Genomic DNA, 23,640 nt, shown 5'->3' with positions numbered 1-23,640 from the left:
GTTTGCGGATTAATACCTTTCAAATATTTGAACGTCTGTATTTTGTCACCCCTGTTTCTCCTTTCCTCCAAGGTATACATGTTCAGGTTGGCAAGTCTCTCCTTGTATGGTTTGCAATGCAAATCCCATACCATTTTTGTAGCTTTTCTTTGCCCCAAATCGCTCTAAAATGGATTGAAACTCGGGATTTAGAACCTGTCAGCTGAGAAGCAGTCTACAATTTGCTATGTGTCTATCACAGGCCTTGGAAACCCAGTTGTGAATTATAGACTTTTTCATTACATGAACATGCACTAAATTTAGATTCTACAGTAATTTGATTTCATTTATAAAAAGGTTCTTACTTGCTACAGTACAGAGGTTATTTAATACTAAACTCCACCATCGTGTATTGTAAGTTTGATTTACATTCATAAAAAGGATTTATTTGACCAGTATTGCCATTGTAAATTTAATTTGCATTCATTAAAATGATTTTAAAAAATTAAATTGACAGGGAAGGAGAGGGAAGGGAGACAAGGATTCATGGGGGGGGGGGGGATATAGAGAGAAGGAGGGAGGAGAGAAAATTGGAATACTGGATTAAAGATAATTGGTTAAAAAAATGATGGGTCCATAGTTCTTTAACAAAAACGTAGAGGTAATAATAAAGAAGAGGAGAAGTCTTGGAGGGCTATCAGAGTACAAACCCTTGGAGACTTGTCTGCCCAGGCTGCACTGGATAGATATGCAGCTGGCGATCTTAGTAGAAACATAAGTGACTGAGTTGTATCACAGCTATAATAAAGAGTTGTTTTAGGTGAACATTATTAATGTACAAAGGGTTGATCTCTATGGATATAGTCATGTTAGATTTAATGTTTTGAATCTAAGGGGTCGGACCTGAGGGATAGGAGGGTGGGAATGATAAAAACAACAAAAAAAGGTTGATGATGACTGTTATTGTTACAATGCACAAATATGTGTGTATTACTCTCAGTTGTATAATACCAGATTTACCTGTATTGTTATAAGGTTGAACCATCAATAAAAAATGTTGAAATATAAAAAAAATTAAATTGAGTCTTTATTTGATTGGGTATTGGCAAGCTAATACACATATGCATAGGCCTTTCATTATAAAGTGACTTTTGTTATTAGGTGGTACTGTCTCTGGTTCCAAAGCCTAATAACAAAGCGGTGCAAATGGGGTTTTCCCCCCTGTGCATAATTTTATAAGTACACATGTAGAATCAATGGCTCATGCTTTACATGGGAATGTACACGAGCACAGTTTAAGTGGGGTGCGGGCAGAGTGCACAGTTAAGCGTATAGATTAAAAATCCTTTAATTTATGTGCATTCTTTGGAAATCTAGGTGTGAGTATTTATACCAGCTCAAGGACTGGTGTAAATGTCCATTCCTGCAATGTAGCTGTGGGTTACGCGGTCATTTAGCAGTAGTATTCAGTGTTTCTCTCAGGCAGGCCACCTAGAGACAGTATATTTATTTATTTATTATTACACTTGTACCCCGCGCTTTCCCACTCAAAGCAGGTTCAATGCGGCTTACATAGAAACTAGCTGTTGAGCCCGTAAAAACAGGCTAGTATAGGAAGGGGGGGTTTAAAAGCCCCCCCCCCGATGGGTCGCCGCTGCCCCCCCCGGAGTCGCCTCCGCCCCCCCTCCACCCAGGCTGGGTACCTGGCTTCACTATTCAAACAGTGCCGGAGCGCAGCACACAGCTCATCTGAGCTGCCGTCGGCCTTCCTTCTTCTCTGCTTGTGCTCCGCCCTCGTGTGACGTAACGTCGGTGAGGGCGGGACACAAGCAGGGAAGGAAGGCCAACGGCAGCTCAGATGAGCTGTTTGCTGCGTTCCGGCGCTGTTTGAATAGTGAAGCCAGGTACCCGGCCTGGGTGGGTGGCGGCGGCGACTCCGGGTGGGTGGGGGGAGCGGTGGCGGCGACCCTGGGGGGGGGGGAGTGGCGCGGCAGCGACGGCGGTTCCCTCATTTCCAGTTGCGCAGGTTCCCTCTCTGTCACGTCCCCCGTCATCACGTATTGACGCGGGGGCGGGACAGAGAGGGTCTCTACTCTAATGCCTCTTGCCATTTATATGTTTGATAGGGAATACAGAGTATTGATAGAAAAAATATAAGTTAAATATAGCAGAGTAGTCAAAAAGAGATAGGTAGGTAGAGAAGGGCAAGGGAGAAGGTAGTAGGGGAGGTGTGAGCAAGGGGTGGGTGAGTTAGAGGCCTAGCTAGTGCCTGCTGCTTTGGGGGAGGTCTGCATAGTATAAAGTGTTCACTGGGCATGGATCAAGGTGCCTGAGAAATTGGGGCTCGTATTCCATGATTCTGTTTTTCTTCCCCTGTGTAGGAATAAGGATTTTTACCCCAGGAATAGGCAGCTTTTTGTTCAGAGGTGGGAGTGAACAGGGCTTAAGAGAGTGGGTCAAATTATTGAGCAAGGAGAGTCAATTGTTAGAAGTTTTGTAGCAATGCAGGGAGAATGTGAGTTGGAAGTACAGACATTTTTCTTTATTTATAAGCAAGATCCAATGCGAAGGCTCAGGTAAAGAGCTCTGTTCCTGCTTTACGGGAGGGAGCCTTTGATGGTATTGTAATGAAGAAATCTCTGCAAGTGGGACTGATCTCCTGCCTGGTTGTATGTGATGCTGCATATACGTGATTTTTTTTTAGCAAGATTTGTGTCATCTTTCCATTTGTTTCCCACCAGAGTTGTAGGACTTCTGATGCAGGCATAGCCTGCCAAAACATGGTCTATGTCAGGTCCAGGTCCCTAGGATACTTTTGGTACATTCAATAAATCCAATCTACTGGAATTTTTGTGCTCTAGTCATCCCTTTTGAGTTATTCCTGATTTTTTCCCCCCTGTTCTTGCAGGGTACCAGTTTTTTTCTTTGATGTGGCTGTGGATTATGTAGCATATGCTAGCATTTTATAAAGTACCTACTTTTTTATTTTTTCCATATAACATCTAAGTAGGCACCTATTTTCAAGCATAAAGTAGTCACCGTCTTAAAAAATGACTGTGCAAAAATTTAAAATAGAGTTCCCTCCTACAGAACTTTCTACCAATTCATAATCCATATACACTCACACAAATGTCATCCTCATACAGCTCATATGGATATGAGTACTAATGTGTGATTGACTGCTACAATTAGATATATTTCTATTTGCCATTTGTGGATACTATCCTCATATAGCTCAACATTCAAATCACACTTCTATTTCTGGACTACAGCTGTCCCTTATTTCACTAAGCAGCATCGCATACAACCACGCAGGAGATCAGTCCCACTTGCAGAGATTTCTTCATTACAATACTATCAAAGGCTTCCTCCCGTAAAGCACTAAGGCCACTTTTTACTGCAGAGTGGTAAGATGGCCCCTAATATTGTTATTTATACATAATACTATTGATGCTTTTCTATCATTTCAAAATACCAACACATCCCTCCTTCATATCAGTAACACTAGGGGTTGGTTGAGCGTTTGGCTCATGCTTTTAACTTCTCCCAAGTATCATCTGTTTTCACCTTCAAGGGACACTTGGTTTGCATCATGACATTTGTCAATGCAGGAGTACTTCTGCCTTTCCAGTATACCAGAGGATCTCTTTATTCATATCTCTTGGCCCTGTATGTGAGAGATGCCTTCCATAACACAAAGCTACTTCCTACAGTTAACTCGCGACAGGATTGTGAAAAATTACAGAAGGAACTTACGAGACTGGGAGACTGGGCGGCTAAATGGCAGATGACGTTTAATGTGAGCAAGTGCAAGGTGATGCATGTGGGAAAAAAAGAACCCGAATTATAGCTACGTCATGCAAGGTTCCACGTTAGGAGTTACGGACCAAGAAAGGGATCTGGGTGTCGTTGTCGATAATACATTGAAACCTTCTGCTCAGTGTGCTGCTGCGGCTAGGAAAGCGAATAGAATGTTGGGTATTATTAGGAAAGGTATGGAAAACAGGTGTGAGGATGTTATAATGCCGTTGTATCACTCCATGGTGCGACTACACCTTGAGTATTGTGTTCAATTCTGGTTGCCGCATCTCAAGAAAGATATAGTAGAATTGGAAAAGGTGCAGCGAAGGGCGACTAAAATGATAGCGGGGATGGGACGACTTCCCTATGAAGAAAGACTAAGGAGGCTAGGGCTTTTCAGCTTGGAGAAGAGACGGCTGAGGGGAGACATAATAGAGGTATATAAAATAATGAGTGGAATGGAACAGGTGGATGTGAAGCGTCTGTTCACGCTTTCCAAAAATACTAGGACTAGGGGGCATGCGATGAAACTACAGTGTAGTAAATTTAAAACTGGAGAAATTTTTCTTCACCCAACGTATAATTAAACTCTGGAATTCGTTGCCGGAGAACGTGGTGAAGGCGGTTAGCTTAGCAGAGTTTAAAAAGGGGTTAGATGGTTTCCTAAAGGACAAGTCCATAAACCACTACTAAATGGACTTGGGAAAAATCCACAATTCCAGGAATAACATGTATAGAATGTTTGTACGTTTGGGAAGCTTGCCAGGTGCCCTTGGCCTGGATTGGCCGCTGTCGCGGACAGGATGCTGGGCTCGATGGACCCTTGGTTTTTTCCCAGTGTGGCATTACTTATATATACTTATATATAGGGTGTCATGATCTTCTCCCATGGGGCCTATGGTTATACTGCCAGGGAGTCAGTCAACAAGCTGGCTACCTCCCCATCTCCTAGTATTGTGTTCTACATCTCTTTATCAGGAAAAAGGCATGGAAATATATTCATGACCATTTGCAACCCTGGACCTAACTACTCGTGCTCTCTTGGGGCATATCATTATCAAACTATGCTTAAATATGACTAATTGCTGTATGATTTGTATTAAAACTGAAGGACATGTATCAGTCATATTTAGCTGGATCTTTGAGTAGTGCAGTAATAAAATTATTACAGTCCTTGTATGTTGTTTTAGAATAAAAATTCAGATCATATTGTTATATTTTAGTAGGATAGTGATTATTCTATCATGCATAATTTAGGTTTTGTTTTTAAGAAAAATGTCAGTTGTGGGTGTAGAGCTTTTCATTTTCAGCCCATTTAATCTCATGAGGATCACAATAAACTTTGATTGTAGAGAGTGCCTAAGGCAGCAGGGCTGGCTAGATACTTCAAAATAGTGGCTTTTTGTCACGGTTTTCTCTGACTCTTGTTTTTAAGCTTTTCTTTTGTCTTCATATATTTTTTTTTTGTTACATTTGTACCCTGCACTTTCCCACTCATGGCAGGCTCAATGCGGCTTACAGGTACTTATTTGTACCTGGGGCAATGGAGGGTTAAGTGACTTGCCCGGAGTCACAAGGAGCTGCCTGTGCCTGAAGTGGGAATCGAACTCAGTTCCTCAGGACCAAAGTCCACCACCCTAACCACTAGGCCACTCCTCCACTGTTGCTACTATTTGAGATTCTACATGGAATGTTGCTATTCCACTAGCAACATTCCATGTAGAATCTCCAATAGTAGCAACATTCCATGTAGAATCTCCAATAGTATCTATTTTATTTTTGTTACATTTGTACCTCACGCTTTCCCACTCATGGCAGGCTCAATGCGGCTTACATGGGGCAATGGAGGGTTAAGTGACTTGCCCAGAGTCACAAGGAGCTGTCTGTGCCTGAAGTGGGAATCGAACTCAGTTCCTCAGTTCCCCAGGACCAAAGTCCACCACCCTAACCACTAGGCCACTCCTCCACTGTTGCTACTATTTGAGATTCTACATGGAATGTTGCTATTCCATCAATGTGGCTGCACAGGCTTCTGCTGTACGTGCAGGACGTCAGACTCACAGAAGCAGAAGCCTGTGCAGCCTTCTACATGGAATGTTGCTAGTGGAATAGCAACATTCCATGTAGAATCTCTAATTGTAGCAACGTTCCACGTAGAATCTCCAATAATAGCAACATTCCATGTAGAATCTCCAATAGTATCTATTTTATTTTTGTTACATTTGTACCTCGCGCTTTCCCACTCATGGCAGGCTCAATGCGGCTTACATGGGGCAATGGAAGGTTAAGTGACTTGCCCAGAGTCACAAGGAGCTGTCTGTGCCTGAAGTGGGAATCGAACTCAGTTCCTCAGTTCCCCAGGACCAAAGTCCACCACCCTAACCACTAGGCCACTCCTCCACTCGTTTCATATGATTTTGTGCTTTTTTTGTGGGGTGGGAAGATCAGAAGACATGCTACTTATGACCATGCTCCCATTTTTTAAAAACTCTTCTTTCCCGAATCCACTTTTCCATGGTTGGTCATGCTATATTCATCTTCTATCGATGTGATATTTGATATATGATCAGAAATCTATTTACGAAAGAATCCTAGCATTGATATACTAAGAGGCCCTTTTACTAAGTTATGGGCCCCGTTTACTAAGGTACACTAGCGTTTTTAGCGTGTGCTAAAAATTAGCGTGCACTAACCGTGTACATCCCCATAGGAATGGGCATCTACGTGGTTATCACGCGTTAATGCTTAGTGCTCGCTAAAACACTAGCGCACCTCTAGCATGGCAGTAAACAGGGCCCTATGTTAAGCACTAACACAGGCCTAACGCAGCTTAAAATGGTGAATCTTAAGATGAGGTGTCCTGTGGTAACTGCAACATCTGCTCATGCTAACTGCTCGCTAAAAATATTTTCAATTTTTTTTGGAGGAGGCATGTCTGGGGTAGAGAGTGTGTGTTCTTGCTCTAACCAGACAACAGTACAGAGAGGATCCAAAGTACAAAAAAGTACTGAAAACCACAGAAGCACCAAAAGCCTTAGGAAAATGGGACACAATTCTTTATTAACAAATGTTGATATTCCAAGATAGACCCGACACGGGCTGTGTTTCGGCGCCTAGCGCCTGCGTCAGGGATAGATCCCAGCAGCGGGGGCGGCAGCTCCTCGACAGCCCCAAACCTTAGGATCTGGATGTCTCAGGATGCGTGTGGTTGGTTTCTCCTTCCTCAGTAGCAAAACAGAATAACGTAAGAAGAGGAAGAGGCCAGCCCCCCGTGACCTCACCGATCGATGTAGGGGCAACACGGCCCATGTCGGGTGTATCTTGGAATATCAACAGTTGTTAATAAAGAATCGTGTCCCATTTTCCTAAGGCTCTTGGTGCTTCTGTGGTTTTCTTGTTCTAACCAGGGCATATTTTACTAAGGCGCGCTCACGTTTTTATTGCATGCTAAAATTGTGGGCGTGCTTAATGTTAGAGACGCACATAGGAATGCATAGGCGTCTCTAATGCTTAGCGCGCCTACAGTTTTAGTGCGCACCAAAAATGTAAGCGCATCTTAGTAAAAGACCCTCCCAGTTATTTAGTGTGTACTAACTGGTTAGCACCCAGAGGGCCTCTTTTATCAAACAGTGCTAGTGGTCCCCGGTGCAGTAATGCCAACAAAGCCCATTCACTTTGAATAGGCTTCATCGGCATTGCTGCGTGGGAAACCGCTAGCGTGGCTTGATGAAAGAGGCCCGGATATTTTATGAGCCCTTACCACCTACAAAATGAGTGGCGGTAAATGCTGAAGCTTTTAGGGGCCATTTTACAGAGCGGCAGGAAACCCAACACGGGCTTACCGCTCGCTCTTTTGAGACTGCTGCTGGCTGGGTAGACCCACCCCAAGCATGTGCCATTTCTGGGTGGGGGGGGGGGGGGGAAGAAAACCCACAGAAATGGCTTGCATGGCGGTAGCCCGGCGATAATCGGGCATCGCTACGCACTGCCCGGTTACCGCCCTGTTAGTGTGGGAGCCCTTATTGTCACCTCAGGTGGCGGTATGGGCTCCCCATCGCATGGTTATGTGGTAAGAGTTCTCTTACTACATGGCTATGTGTGCTGGGGGCTTTTTTCACCTGCTGCGGTAAAAAGGGCCCTGGTGCTTGGGAAAAACGGCCCCCACAGTCAGCACAGGGCCCTTTTTCCTGCAGTTCGGTAAAAGGGCCCCTAAATTTTTTTATGCTGTCTATTAAAAATGTTTCATTGCCCATTGTGTTGACCTTGTAATGTAGCATGCTTTTCCATTCCTTGTATCGTTATTTGACTATTTTTACTGCTGTAATTGTCCATTATCTATGTTTGACTTATTGTTGCTGTACACTGTTAAGCCTTTCAGGGAGTGCATTCCAGAGTGTGGGGACTACTCCCCTGTCTCGGTTTCTGTGAAGATCTTCTATTAGGGATACAAGGACCATTTCTGTTCCATAACCAGGCCCAAATACAGATTGACATGGATCTAACCAGTTTCTCTTTTCTAGCCAATCATTGAGTCGAACACAGACTGTTTGTGAAAGATTGTGAGGCTCAGAACTATACCTCTTTGCAAATTTAACTTTCTGTTGTTATAGTGTTCTCATAACAGGGCCAGCAATATCAGGTGGGTGCTAGCGGGACAGAAGCCCAGGGCCCCAGTCCCACAAGGGCATCCTAGCTGAAACTGAGTGATGGCCTTGGGCAGAATTTCAGGGCACCTAACACCAACCAGGCATACTGCTTAATTTCTAACACTGGTCTTATGTAGATAATTTAAACCCACCAAAGGCTGATCATCTACTCCTCACAGATAGGAAAATCTAGTATACCTCCTGCTTTGGACTAAAATCTTTCAATATTGATTGGATCTAATGTGAGTCCATATGAACAGCGCTCCATACAACATGCATTGCTGATTTACCTTGACCCTTGCTGTGAATATGTAAAGCTGGGTGTAAAACTAAGTAACCACTCAAAGATGAAATCAAGACTTAGAAAAATGTTGTGATAGACACTAAGGGGGAAATTTTATATATGGCACCTTAAAAATCGGTGCCATAAAACCACGCGGTTAGCATGATTCTAGAAAGTATGCCCAAAGTTAGGTGTACTTTATAGAATAAGCTCAAGTGCCGTTCTTGCACCTAAAATTTAGGCACACCCATTTAGGCTACCTAAAACTAGGCCTAAATACGCGCACCTAAGTTATGCGCAGATTGGGTGTATTCTATAATAGTGCGCATAGTTTTTTTCAACACCCACAACCCGCCTATTTCATGTCCATGGCCATGCTCCCTTTTTGATTGTGCGCATTAGAATTTACATGCACCATGTTATAGAATGCATCTAGAAAGTTGTGTGTGTAATTTCTAATTAAAGTTAATTAGTGCCACTAATTGGCTGTTAAGTACCAATTATCAGCGCTGATTGGTTTGTTAATCTATTAAGTTGTGCGTGCAGTTTGACCGTGTGGCCAAATTAGTGTGCACAACTTAAGGCACCAAATATAGAATTTGGAGGTTATAGTCCAAACTAAGTCTATTATTCACCGCTGTAAATTTATTTAAGCTTGTTATTCAAAACAGAGGAAAAGACCTCAGTGGCTTCACAGCCCTATATTATGGGCAAGTTAAAGCCTCACAATATGACCACTATCATCGGTTTAAAAAAAAAAAAAAAAGTTCATTAATGTAACATTTCATTATTTCTCATTTTATTTTTCCATCATCTCATATTTTTATTTTTTCTACTTTAAAATATAAAATATTGTTTTTAACATCTCCAAGCGTACACAAATATGAACCAAGCAAATGCAAGGTGAACTTAACATGAGGGGGTATTTGGCTGTATGGAGCTGTCCATTTTGCCAAACTCACCTGAAAACTGGTTGATTACCTGGAGAATTTGGCAGCTAGGACCGGTATTGTGTCTAGGAATCTTATGCTTTACAAAAACCTCATCAATCCAGAAAAATGGCCTCTTTAATTTATCAGAACACAAAAATGTAGTTATATGAAGATGCTGAGGAAGTGACTGTTCAGCGAAGGAGATAAAATATAACACTTTCTGCTGGACCTCTGATGACAGTGTTTTGTAGCCAATTGTCTTGTCCAGACATATCTTCAAAATAAAATTAAACAGTGCTATTAAACTGTCTGACTTTGTGTATTTATTGCACTACATGCACAAAGATATTTGCACTGACAATATTTGTTTATGACTCATTTTCCTAAAGACACAGTTGTGTTGGATTTGATATGCAGTAACAACATTAGGCTAAAAGTTTTATTTTTTGTTTTATGGTCTAGCATCTGGTGGTAGCAGCAGATTTATACAGAGGGAGCCACAGTTTTAATATTCATTGGGTTGGCTCTCGCTCTCTGTCATTCCCAAAATGAAAGTCATGTTCCTCGGGTAGTTCTGAGATCTCTGTATTCAGAAAGGGCATGATAGGTTAAAAAGAAGACGGGGACCTCATGCAAATCTGTGAAAATATTACTCCCTGCTCCCATTTACTTTACTGCACTGGATTCATTTTTCAGTGAAATAACATTTATTGAATTAGCATACTCATTGCAGCTACTATTTTCCGTAACTTTGTAGGACAGTAAGGCCCCTTTATCAGGCTTGAATCAGAAGAACTGTCCATTAAAGAGTTATTCTGAAACTCTGTAGACTCTCAGAATCAGAATGTAACTTTTTTTTTAAGATGCATTCCTCCGTGATGCAGAGATTGCTTGCATGCACTGTAAACTCAGCTGTTTGTTGACCCCTAGTACAACCTATCTGTGAGCTACTACTGCCGTCAAGCTTGCTGGTCTCTGGTGGGCTCTGCAGGAACTTTGGGAGCAATTCCTAATGCAAAGAGATAATTTTCAGCTGTATAATTATCTTCTCCTTAAACTGCATACAACCTGTTTTCTCAGGCACTATTTTGAAGGGATTCAAAGCTATTTTGGAGATATATGTCCTACAGTGTAAAGAACCCCCCCCCCCCCCCCCCCCCCGCAAAACCTTTATGTATTAATTTATTTAAAAAAACATATTTTCTCTTTACCAAAAAAATCTAAGTGGGTTATAATATTACATGCATAATAAAACAGAAAAATTAAACAACAGCAACATTAAACACAGTACAAACTATAAGCAATCAAAAATCTATTAAAAGCTTGCTGAAAAAGAAAAGCCTTAAGATGTTTTCTAAGCCACAGTAAGGAATACATCTGCCTCAAACATCTGCCTTTTCTTGTAATCTTTCTGGTTCCCTGTTGTTTCAGTATAGAGTTATGTGCATTAGGGATGGGCAACTGGAAAGTTTTTTTTCATGTAGTTTTCTGTGTTATTTATAGGAATTTTCATTTTAATCAGGTTTTTATAGCCATTTTGTCACTATGGTAGTCCTGGTTTCCTTAGGTATACTTTTCCAGTACTTAGTTTTCAGTTTTCTGATACTGGAAACAAGTTATTATCATATTGTAGGCGAACTCTCTAGAATATACTTGCTCAGGTTGATGAACATTGTTGACCACTGAAATGTGGTAGAATTTTAGCTTGTTTATGGCAGCCCACAGATGGTCACATTGAAATCATGGAGAACATTTATTTATTTTTATTTATTTATTTATTAGGATTTATTTACCGTCTTTTTGAAGGAATTCACTCAAGGCAGTGTACAACAAGAATAAATCATACATAAGCAATAGACAATTACAGCAGTACAATGTGAACACAATATGCAATAAAACATTTTAATAGACATCATAAAGTATAAGCAAAGATGGAACATACAGCTAGACAAGATAGTGTAATAGGAGTAAAAAAAAATAAGGTATTAATTTAAAGAAAGTTGTAAATGGTCCATACTGGGCTAGATGGACCACACTGTGCGATATCCTTTAGAGAGAGTATGGCTAGAGATATTTTCTGGACTTTTCTGGTCTTTTCTTTTGGGACTGCTTATTTCTGTGTGTTTCTGCGAGTTTCCACTAATAGTTGCAAGACAGGAATTTCTGGCAGACCACAAACTGACAAAGACCATTGCCATGACATCCCAACCAACTGTCTTGTTACAAACAAACTGACAAGACCCCCCCCCCCCGTTGTCATGGCATCCCAACTGTTTGTTACTGAGCAGAGATGTGGCAAGGACACTAAGGCCCTATCACAGGACTCCTATGTACTTGCAGGATTGCTGATTGGGTGATAAATGAGGTGGTCCTTTGTGATGGGAAGGGTATATAAGTAACTGCTCATCTAAAGAGACTCTGAAATGGCCCGGCTGGCAAGAGAAGTTTCATATTCTTGCCCACAGCCTATTTCCCGAGGTGGGTGTCCTTCTCCCCCCCCCCTTGTAAGAACTAATTCTTTGCAGCTAAGAATCTTTCATTCTTCCTTTCTTTCTCTCTGTTCTGTGATCTTTGTATGAGAGTGAGGAATAAACTTCCCTTCCTATCTTTTCTTTTCTTTATATAATTAGTCTGATTACTTATAATTACCAGAGCTACTGATGTTAGATTTTGTAAGTTTGCTATTATTTTCCACAACTTGCTACTGATATCAGATCCTGAGCTGGTGAGCAATAAAGATACCTTTCTTTCTAACTTAGTCTGACTTTTCCTTTATTTCTAAGAATAGCATAATTAAAACACAGCCAGTACAGATACTCCTTGGGAGGACTTTAGTGACCTTGGAGGACTATAGAGGGAGATCCTGTTCAAGTACTCTGGGCTATTTCCTTTAAGGTCCTTGAAGATCAAACACAGCGTTTTAAATTTGGCCCTGTGTTGTACTGGTAGCCAGTGAAGCTTTTGCAAAAAAGCTATGATGTGATGTGGTCACGTCACTTACAACCTTTTATTAGTGTTGCTGCAGCATTCTGAATCAATTGGAGCTGGTGCAGACCCTTTGTAGTCTGACCAGTGTAGAGTGCAATAGAGTAATCTAGTCTTGATGTTATCATGGCATGAACTACTGAGACAAGACTTTATAGACAAATTTTTATGGTCTGTGGTTGCCCACCACTTATTCCCATATTTATATAGGAAGCATGTTCTTCCTGTTTGAAAAAACACAAATGTGTGCGTGGGGGGGGGGGGGGGGGGGGGGGAGGAGGGGCTCTGCATGTGAGCCCTTGCAAGCCTCAGTAACGAGAAATTACTTCCTGAGAAGCCACCCCTGTTGTTGCTCAGTGGGATATTTCAAGCTACTGTACCACAATGGTATTGCCATAAGTGAGTGGCCATTACCGAAAATTAGCACATGAGCCCTTACTGCCACCTATTTTGCTAATCAGTTAGTCCACGGTAATGTGGCTGCACTAACTGATTTTTTTATTTTATTTTTATTTATTTATTTGCTGCATTTGTACCCCACATTTTCCCACCTATTTGCAGGCTCAATGTGGCTTACATTATGTTGCAAAGGCATCATCATTAACAGAATAAGATTCGGCATAATATTACAGATTAATGTGTAAGAAATCAAGGTAAATAGGGTCAGTAGAATGATAATACATAACATAAAAGTGAGAGCAGGTTAAGATATAATGATCAGTAATGATAATATGATTAAAATAATCAAATTAGATGGGATCAGTATTAATTGGTTCTGGCATAGACTGGGATCAAGTCATTAAGGAGGATTCTATTTGTAAGTCTCTTCGAACAGGTGCGCCTTCAGTAACTTTCGGATTTATGCTATTATGCTCACTCTCTGCCCCCAGACATACCCCCTCCGAGAAAAATAAAAATGTTTTAGCACATGGTTTGTGCACACATCGTGCTTTTACTACTGGATGCCTTGGCGTGTCCCACAGTAAACCATTTAAAACTGCGGTAAGCATGCATTAGCGCTTACCACAGCTTAGTAAAAGGAGCCCTTACCGAAGAGAGAGAACATGATGCGATAGCCACAGTATGTGAATACTTCTACAATGACCTTGATCTTGTTCTTTGTAATCCCTTGCCATACTGAATACAAAATGAAAAACTTGGTAAGATTTCAGAGCAAAGACCTACAAAGAAGCCTCTAAAATCTAGTGTGATTAGTGGCTTAAAAATCAGACATTCTTCCATCTTCTACCAAGAACAATATCTGGTTTGAGCCTTTCACCAACTAGGCGTTGCTGATTTTAGGGCTTTTTGGTAGTTTGTTTGTTTTTCTGACAGTTAAAAGACATGAAAAGGAGGCAGAGAAATCCAAAATAATAAATCTACTATGTTCCACAGCTCTTTTTGAAAAAATAGTTTGCATAGGTGCAGTTTCATAGATGGAACAGAACTACTTTATGAATGAAACTCATGGAAAAGAAGGTGGAAGCTGGAGAAATGTGATATAACAAAGGAATTAATTTCTTGTTCTTTTATTTCAGTGACTATTTCAACAAGTACCTTCTTTGACGGCTTACTGGTAACAGGACTGTATACATCTACCAGTGTTCAGGCACCACAGAGTATTGGAGGATCTAGTGCTTTTGGATTTGGTAAGTCTGATATAATTAAATGAATTAATTGTACTTATCAAGCCAAGACGATATGTCTGTAGTATTTCCATTGAGCCATCTTTTATATAATCAAAGAGCACCCTGATGAATAAACCCGAGTCTGATTCAGATGACTTCTAAACGTTAATTCCTTATCATCCTGCTAGATCAGTCCAGAATGATGGGTTATGTTCCCCTATCAGCAGATGGAGGTAGAGACTTGAAGATTCTGATGACTTCATCAGTATAATAGGTGGTGCAAACAAGAATATTCCCAGTGTTTCTCAGACTCCAGCAGATGGTATGGGTTGACTAGTGCAGCAGGATTGTTTCTAAACAGGCATTTCTCCCCAAGGTGCAGTCTAAGGCCTCCAGTCCGTGAGATTGAGTTTTGGGCTAGGCATTGTTCCCAGGAAGTGGTCCACAGACTTTCCTCTGGATGAGCATGGATGTGTCTTTCCCTCTGAGGCCCCAAGCTTTAGCTCCTAAGAGGCCTCTTCTGGCAGGGGTGAGTAATATTACTCTATCCCCTGTGACCCCCTCCCCTTACAAATTAAAAAAAAATTGTTGACACGGGGTATATTTTTTCTATCATCTTTGCCTGTTTGTTGAAAGCTAAAAAGAAAAGAGAAAGAAAGAAAAAAATAAAAAGCAATGTGTTGGTATTTGGATATTGGATACTGCTTGTTAATTTAATTGAACAGGAAGGCATGGAGCTGATTGGGAGAGGCCTATGCTAGGATCTCAGGCTGCTTGTAATTGTTTTCTCCTCAGGGGGGGTTCTTTGTTAGGCAGCTGAGACAGCATTCATCCCATGAGGCACATGCTTTTGGGGGTGTGAGAGCTGGTAGGTTAGTAGCACAGTGGCCCCTACTTCTCTTTATATGATAGGTGAGAGCATATTTCTTCAGTGGGTGCCCCAAGGTCCTCCTGGTCACTTGTGGAGGTCGAACAACAGATTCCTATAGCTCCTTCTATGGAGCTGACTTTGGCTGGAATGGTGGCCATTTTGTTGCTGGACCACCAGAATTGGGCCCAATGTAGTTTCCTTCAGAGTCCTTTAAACCTGGGAATGGAGGGCTCTTTCTCATGGTGGGGGGAACTTGGGGGGCTTATTTGGGGCCCCATATGCTACAGGCTGTAATTGATTATTTTAGAAAGGCAACTAGAAGAGTTTACGGGGTTTGATCCAGGATGAAGGTTCTCAGGGTGCTCTAGCCTTGTCTGGGGGACACAATCTGGACTAATCATTTCTTCCATGGAGGACAGGTGAGATGTAGATGACAGGAAGACTGTGGTTCCTTTCTAGGGGATGGATAGAGTACAGCTGTCTCTGGAGGTAATCATGCTTCTACCTTACCCTCTTATGTAATTGGAGGTCATGAATTCTTTTCAAGTCAGATACGTTATTCATAGTGTTTATGGGCTGTACAAAGCTCAAGCAGCCTCAAAATCTTCTATTGCCCCTTAGATTAAGAAGGCCATAGGAGCAGCTTACCTCCTCAATCAGAAAGATGATCCTATGGGTCTCAGAGCTCACTCCAGTAGAGCTCAAGTGACTTATTGGGTGGAAGTTCAAGCGGTCAGCTCTGATGATATCTAGAGTGGCCACTTGGTCCTCACTCTGTTTTTTTTGTGTGAAACATTACTAGATTGATGTTCAGGCCAGTTGAGATGTTCCCTCTGGCAGAGCTGTGTTGCAGAGTGTCTTGTTTTCCTTCTGCCTGGTGGGATAAAGCTTTGGAGTGATCTAGCAGGATGATAAGCAAGGAGAAATTTATCCTTACCTAAAAATCTTCAAGTCTCTGTCTCCATCTGCTGAGAGGGAGACATAACCCACCACTCTGGAGTGGTTTAGCAAGAAAGGGTAAATTTCTCCTGGTCGAATAGTCCACTTTGGACCCTATTTACTAAAGTGCAGTGAGATTTTGCAGTTACCACATTCAGTTATATCTATATTTGTATCTATAACCTATATGCATCTATCTTTTATTTCTTGTATGTTAACTACATTGTAGATAATGTGATCCACTTAGTTACACTTATTCAGGTGGCATCAACTGTACTGTATTATCTGCCACAATAACTGCTAACATATGTTAAATACTTTGTTGTTAATAAGGGCACAGTACCCACCCATTTCCACCCCTTTCCTGTTGAGCTGTTAATGCTGAAATTACTATGTGTTAACTGCTAAGGTGCCATGCTAACTGTCAGTGCAGAATCTGTGTTACCTGATAGCATGCATTAATTGCATTACACCTCTTTTAGAAAACAAGTTCCTTATTTGCAAGATTTTAATACATGCACTTCACTTGGATATTCAAAGAGAAATTACCTGCATTGTATGGTTTATTTATTTGTAGCATTTGTATCCCATATTTTCCCACCTATTTGCAGGCTCAATATGGCTTACAATTGTTCCGTAATGGTGATCACCAAATTCCGGAAAAAGAGAAACACATAATTAAAATATGGAGGTGACAAGAGTGGAATTAGGTAGTCAAATAAATAAAGTTCATTATCGTATTAAGAAATAAAAGATAATTGGATAGAACTTCAATCGTAATAGGTTAGACTTGAACAATCAGGAATAAAGAGTTACGTTTTGTGTAATTCTGGTGTATATTTTGTTGTTGCTATTTAGGATGGATCTTTGTAGTATGCCTTATTGAATAAGTTAGTTTTCAGTTATTTTCGGAAATTATTTATGTCGTGTGTTGTTTTTATTGATTTTGGTAATTCATTCCATATTTGCGTGCTTATATAAGAGAAACTGGATGCATATGTTGATTTTATATTTTAGTCCTTTGCAGTTGGGGTAGTGGAGATTCAGGAACGTAAGTGATAATTTAGTAGAATTCCTGGTTGGTAGGTCTATAAGGCCTGACATATATCTCTTTGAAAAGTAACAAGTGCATGTGGTTAAAGCATCTTCATGCTTTGCACCTGCTGTTTGTTCTTTAGATGGGGATAAAAATAGCACACCTTAAAAATGTACTAATGTACTGACAGTTAATCTGTGCTAATGCTATTAACATGTCATAGCACAACAAAAAAAATTTTTTTGTGTGCTACTGGGCAAAAACCATTTGTCCTATACTAAATTCAGTGTGCGTATTCCAAATCCGAAGTCAGAATTGTTGTAACACGTCAGGAAAGTTTGTTATGCATAAGTTTGCCCAAATGAATTAAGCACTTGGAAAGCATTGAATAATTTTTTTACAGAACGAGTTTTACTCCAACAATTACCTGATCTACATCAAAGTTTTCGTGGTAAACAGTATATGAAAATGTAATGGAATAACAAAATTTAAAAAAAGTCTCGTATTCCAGTTTAAAAGTCTTACTTCAGCAAGGCCCAGTACTGTTAAAAGTGCTTCAGGCATCTATCTGCTTTTGCGTTTGTGACCGGTCATACTTTCCCGTTGCAAAAACCAGCGGTAGCCCCCCCATCATGTTGGGATTCCAGCGGCCTTGATATCTGTTCTCCATTGTAGAAATGTCCTTATGGAACTTCTCTCCATGTTCGTCACTTACGTGTCTCAAATTGGGTGGGGAAAAAGTCAAGATGGGAATGTAAGCAATGCATTTTCAATGGCATTCGGCAGCCAAGTTGTTCATATGCTTTAAGCATGTTGTCTACTAGTTCAGCATAGTTTTCAGCTCGTCTGTTCCCAAGGAAGTTCTGCACTACTAGCACAAATGCATCCCAAGCATTAATATTATAAGTGAATAGGCTTTGCATGTATAACTTAAAATCTAGACGTGTCAGGCAAATTTGGAGTTAATATTTGGAATCGGCGGGTTCAGTTTAGTATAAATCACATGTTTTTCTCTCAGTAGCAAAATCATTGTTGCGTTGTGTAATGTATGTTAATGGCAGTAGCATACAATGCTCGTACTATAAATGACCCCCGTACCATTTTATGACCTAAACAAACTCCAGGAATGCCTCTTTTAAATGGAGAATCTTCGTCATTTTACCCAGGCAAATGCTTTTCCAACTAATGTACATTGTGCAAATATATTTTTGGATTATACTTTGATGGAGGCATTTTATTTTTCCTTTTTTTTTAGCAACCAGTTTCTGTTAGTTGCATAAGCATATGTTGGGTTTTTGTTAATGAATCTTTTGAATTTTGATTCCACCCCCTCTTCTCAAACACCTGCGCAAGAGTATTTCTTATTTACATTTTTTTTGGCCTCTAAATTCAGGAATAGTCTTCAAGTGGAAGTTTGCCAGAAGCAACACTGCAGGACAGCAATTATGGAATGGATTGTATGCATGAATAGAGCTCTTGGTGTGCACCATTTTTGCAACAACAACAATACAAAAAAAAATAGGTGCATTGAATTATTATCATGTGTATCAGGAGGCGTGTGATTTAGAAAAAAAAAAGATTAGAAAGGAAAGAACAATAGCACCATCTGTTCATGTATAAATGGATAGAATCTATGTACCTAGCAGTCCTTCTCCAAAACACATATAAAGGCTTATTTTGCATAGAACATCAAGGGGCCCTTTTACTAAAGCTTACGGCCATGTTTACAAGGTGCGCTAGTGTTTTTAGCATGTACTAAAAATTAGTGTGCGCTAGCCGTGTGGATGCTATGCCAATAGAATTTTATATCCTGCCAAATCCCTGAAACAACAGGTTCAGAGCGGTTTACAAACATTAATAAAAATACAATATTAATATTAAATATCGACTCTGATTTAAAATAGCCAAGGGGACCTTTTACTAAGCTTTGTAGGTGCCTACTTGCACCCAACGCACGTATAAGTCGCAATTGTTTGAATTTGAAAAAAGCCTTTTTAACTACCAAATTCACCTATGGGCATCTACATGGTTAGCACCAGTGGGGTAGCCAGTATGGGGCCACGGGGGCCTGGGCCCCTGTAGATTTGCCCCTGGACCCCCTGCCAATGACCCTCTCAACCCCCCCTCCCGCCGCCAACCCACCGTCGCCTTCCTTTGCTGGCGGGGGACCCCAACCCCCGCCAGCTAAGCCGAGGTCCTCTTCTTCCCAATCCCGCGCAAGGCTTCGTTCTAGTCACACATTACTAGATTGATGTTCAGGCCAGTTGAGATGTTCTCTCTGGCAGAGCTGTGTTGCAGAGTGTCTTGTTTTCCTTCTGCCTGGTGGGATAAAGCTTTGGCGCATCCCTTTAGTCTGGACAGGTCTAGCAGGATAATAAGCAAGGAGAAATTTATCCTTACCTAAAAATCTTCAAGTCTTTGCTGCCATCTGCTGAGATGTAGACTCACAGAAACAGAATGAAGCCTTGCAAGATGGGTTGGCGGCGGGAGGGGGGGTCGAGAGGGTAGTCAGCGGGGGGGGGGGGGGGGGGGGGGTTCAGCAATGGCGGGGGGTCAGTGGCGCCGGGGGGGGGGCTAAAATGTGCCCCTCACCTCTGGCTCTGGACCCCCCTCCCGCTGAAGTCTGGCTACGCCCCTGGTTAGCACGTGTTAAAAATGCTAGTGTGCCTTTGTAAACAGGGCCCTTAGTGCATGCTAAGAAACCCATTTTATACCTATGGGCTCCTTAGCATGTAGAGCACTCTGGGGGTCTATTACTAAGGCAGTGATGGCGAACCTTTCAGAGACCGAGTGCCCAAACAGCAACCCAAAATCTAATTATTTATCGCAAAGTGCTATTCCCCCTCCCCCTTGTCTCTCCTCCCTCTCCCCCTTCGTCCCCCCTCCACCTCCCCCCGAGTTCCAGGGCCCCCCTCCCTCCCAATGGCGTCAAAGACAAAAGATTTTCCTGAGCAGCCCGCTCTCCCTCCGTCCGAGTACCAGGGTCCCCCTCCAAAATGTAAAAGTCATACCTGGTTGGGGTTAAGGCGACGTCGGCGGCAGCAGCAACAGTGAAAAGAGTACTGACTCGGCGCGCCTTCCCTTCTGTCTCTCAAGCTCTGTGGTCCCGCCCTTGCGGAAACAGGAAATGAGGGCGGGACCAGAGCTTGAGAGGCAGAAGGGAAGACTGAAGGCGTGCCGAGTCAGCACGCTTTTCACTACTGCTGCTGATGTCGCCGCCGCCTTAACCCTGACCAGGTATGACTTTTAAATTTCGGAGGTGGGCCCTGGTGCTCGGAGGGTGGGGGGGCTGGAACTGGCTGAGGCGACGGCGTGCATGCCAACAGAGAGGGCTCTGCGTGCCCTCTCTGGCACGCGTGCCATAGGTTCGCCATCACTCTACTAAGGCATGCTCATGTTGTTGGCATGCGCTAAAATTGTAGGCGCGCTAAAACGTTAGAGATGCCAATTACTTTCCTGTGGGTGTCTCTAACGTTTAGCGTGCCCACAATTTTAGCACGCGCTAAAAACGTGAGCGCGCCTTTGTAAAAGAACGCCCTCTGAGCTTTAGTAAAAAGGCCCCTAAGGTTGGAATTGACATGTTTAGGTGAGAACTTACTCAATACTGGCAATATTTTACAAAGGTTCTGCTGAATGTGGAGATTAAAAAAAAAATCTTTATTAAATTTTACATATCCATCTAAAAGATAAGATAAACAGAAATCTAGTAAAATTACAATCCATAAGTAACCACTGAGAAATTAACTCGGATTGCAGCTAAGGTAATAAATACATACTATCGACCACAAAAAGGAAAATGTAGATCCAAGAATTAGAATATAAATTTAAAAAAGCACATTTAAAAAATAAGAGCAAGACATCTTTTCTATTCTACCTCTACCACAGCATCTGTCTAACAGCATGCACAGGGTTATATATTGACAGTAACTTCTTATTTAGCCACAAGAAAATCATTTAACTGCTTAGGTAAAAAAAAACTGATAAGTTTTACCTTAAAAAACTATTAAATATAAACAAGGAAATCGCAAAACAAAGTTGATGCCTAAAGCCTGAACCCTGGCCCGAAGGGGTAGGGAAGCCTTGCACTACGTTTGTGTCTCTCTTGCTAAATCAGGGAATATCTTCACTTTTGAACCCCCAAAACAGTGTATCCAAATGTCTAAAAGAAAGTTTTAACACTGCATTCTGGTCTGGTTCCAAAGCAAAAGTAACCACCATCATCATCCTCATAGTGACAACTTCCAACGAAGATTCTAGGAAGGCAGTCAAATTCAAATTTTCTTGTCAAGTAACTCCTAGAGGTTCTCTTGATGTTCTTCCTGGGGCCAAGATGTATTGCTCCTGCATTATAGGAGGTAGAGAGTCACTAGCCATTCCCAGAATCTCTACCAGATATTTTTTAACCATGTCCAAGGGAGCAACTAAAGGTGACTTAGGGAAATTAAGCAGTCTCAGATTACACCTCCTAACCTGGTTCTCCAGGTATTCCAGACGTCAATGAAGAAAATGTTTATCTTTCACTGAGGCTGAACTCAAGCCTTGTAAAGTCTGAATTTTAGATTCCAAAGTACTCAGTTTAGAGGACTGCTGAACAATGGCCTGTGCTTGGACCAAAAACAGCCTCAGAAATCACTTTAATATCTTTACAATTCTCCACTATTGAAAGATGTAAAGAAGAATGCATATCATATGTAATATCTCATAGTGCTTCCAAAGACACAACTGTTGGTTTTTCAAAATCCCGAAGAGTGACAACAGGGATGTGTCAGCTCATGGCCTGAGCCAGAGTACTCACAATATTAGCAGGAAAAAGTTTTGAGGCAGTCCACGCCAAATCTCCTCCAGTCTCTAAAGCTGTCTCAGCCAGAATAGATCTCCCTCTCTGTAAATTTCCTTTCACCTCAGCCGAAGTAGGGTAAACAGGCTTGACAACAGATGAACAAATCCCAGGCTGCGCAGGGGCGTAGCCACGGGTGGGCCTGGGTGGGCCTGGGCCCACCCACTTTGGGCTCAGGCCCACCCAGCGACGATGCAGAGCGATGACAAAAGAATTGATCCCCCGCTGGCACGCAGGCCTTCTTTCCCCTCCCTCCCCTTCGGGCAGCACCGCAGTCTATCACTACAGCTGAGCAAAGCTGCACCGTACCGGGTCCATCTCTGTCCTGCCGCTACTTCTGCCCTCTGGCTCCGTGATCTTTGTTTGCTCTTCTGCAGCGGTTCCGGATCTGTGCGCTCCCAGGGCTGTCTGTGTATGTTGCCTGCGACTGCTTCCTCTGCGCTGGGCCCCGCCTCTTCAGAAGAGTAGACGGGGCCAACGCAGAGGAAGCAGTCGCAGGCAGCATACAGACAGGCCTGGGAGTGCGCGGATCCGGAACTGCTGCAGATAAGCTGCAGAAGAGCAAACAAAGATCACAACGGAGCCGGAGGGCAGAAGTAGCGGCAGGACGGAGACGGACCCGGTGCGGTGCAGCTTTGCTCAGCTGTAGGGATAGACTGCGGCGCTGCCCGAAGGGGAGGGGAAAGAAGGCCTGCAGCCAGGTGCCAGACTGTCGCTGGGGAAAGGGAGGGAAAAACATGTGTGTGTGTGGTGGTGTGTGGGTGGGGGGGTCGGGGAGAGACAGGAGCACTGTTGGGATGAGGGAGTGAGACAGGGTAGAGCTGGGGAGGGACGGAGAGATGCTGCAAGGGGAAAGAGAGGGAGAATTGTTGGATATGGGTGGGATGGGGAGAGAAAGGGCATGAGAGAAAAAAACATTTTGGACATGGAAGTGGAAGGGAGAGGTGAGAGGGGAAATGTTGAACATGGCAGTGAGGGAAAGGAAGGATGGAGAGATGATGATGGTGGGGGGGGGGGGGCAGAGAGAGATGTCAAACCAGGGGCTCAAGGCAGGGAGAGGGAGAAAAGTTGGACATGAAGGTGGAGAAGAGGAGAGGAAAGGAAAGGAGAGATGCACAAGTGAGGGAGGGGAGAAAGAGGGAAGATGGATCCAGGGAGAGAAGATAGACAGTGGATGGTAGGGAAGAGAAAGGGAAAATGCTGGACAATGGGGGAGGGGAGAGAGATGGGACAGGAAGATGCTGGTGGTGGGAGGTAAAAGGGATAGGGAAATATCAGGCTACGAGGGTGAGGAGGGTAGAAAGAGGGAACAGATGCTGGGCTGGAAGGGTGGAGGGAGGGAGACACTGGGAATGGTCGAAAGCATGGAGGAGAGGCCCAGGGAGTGGAGATGGCAAGGGAAAAATGAGAGAATAGTGATCACAGGGGGTAGAAATATGGTAATGGCGTGTAGATTGAAGATGGAAGGGAATGGAAGGCTGAGAAGGAGAGAGATGCGGAATGGGAGAGCTAGTGGGTGAAAGGAGATGGAAATGTGATAGATATTTGAAAAGTAAAAAGAAGGAAAAGATTTAGGAAGCGGATGAAATTTGAGTGTACAGAGGCAGAAAAGAAAAAAAAAGGAAGGAAACAGCTAAAATGGAAGGATCAAAATTTCAGAGGTAGGTGTAGTGAGGAAATGAAATGACAGGAGAAAAATGACA

General features: G+C 42.5%; 1 protein-coding gene across 1 annotated transcript in view; it reads left to right on the top strand.

The window, feature by feature from the left end:
• RELN (reelin) overlaps positions 1 to 23,640 on the top strand; it is a 568,089-nt gene that overhangs the window by 51,857 nt on the left and 492,592 nt on the right. The window contains exon 2 of the mRNA XM_030217170.1: positions 14,165 to 14,275. Within this exon, the coding sequence (XP_030073030.1) occupies positions 14,165 to 14,275 (111 nt within the window). The remainder of the gene's footprint in view (positions 1 to 14,164; positions 14,276 to 23,640) is intronic.

Source organism: Microcaecilia unicolor, chromosome 10 (genome assembly GCF_901765095.1).
Source record: "Microcaecilia unicolor chromosome 10, aMicUni1.1, whole genome shotgun sequence".
In the NCBI taxonomy this organism is placed as follows: Eukaryota; Metazoa; Chordata; class Amphibia; order Gymnophiona; family Siphonopidae; genus Microcaecilia; species Microcaecilia unicolor.
The sequence above is the reverse complement of the archived record's forward strand: the minus strand, read 5'-3'. Positions and strand labels throughout refer to the sequence as shown.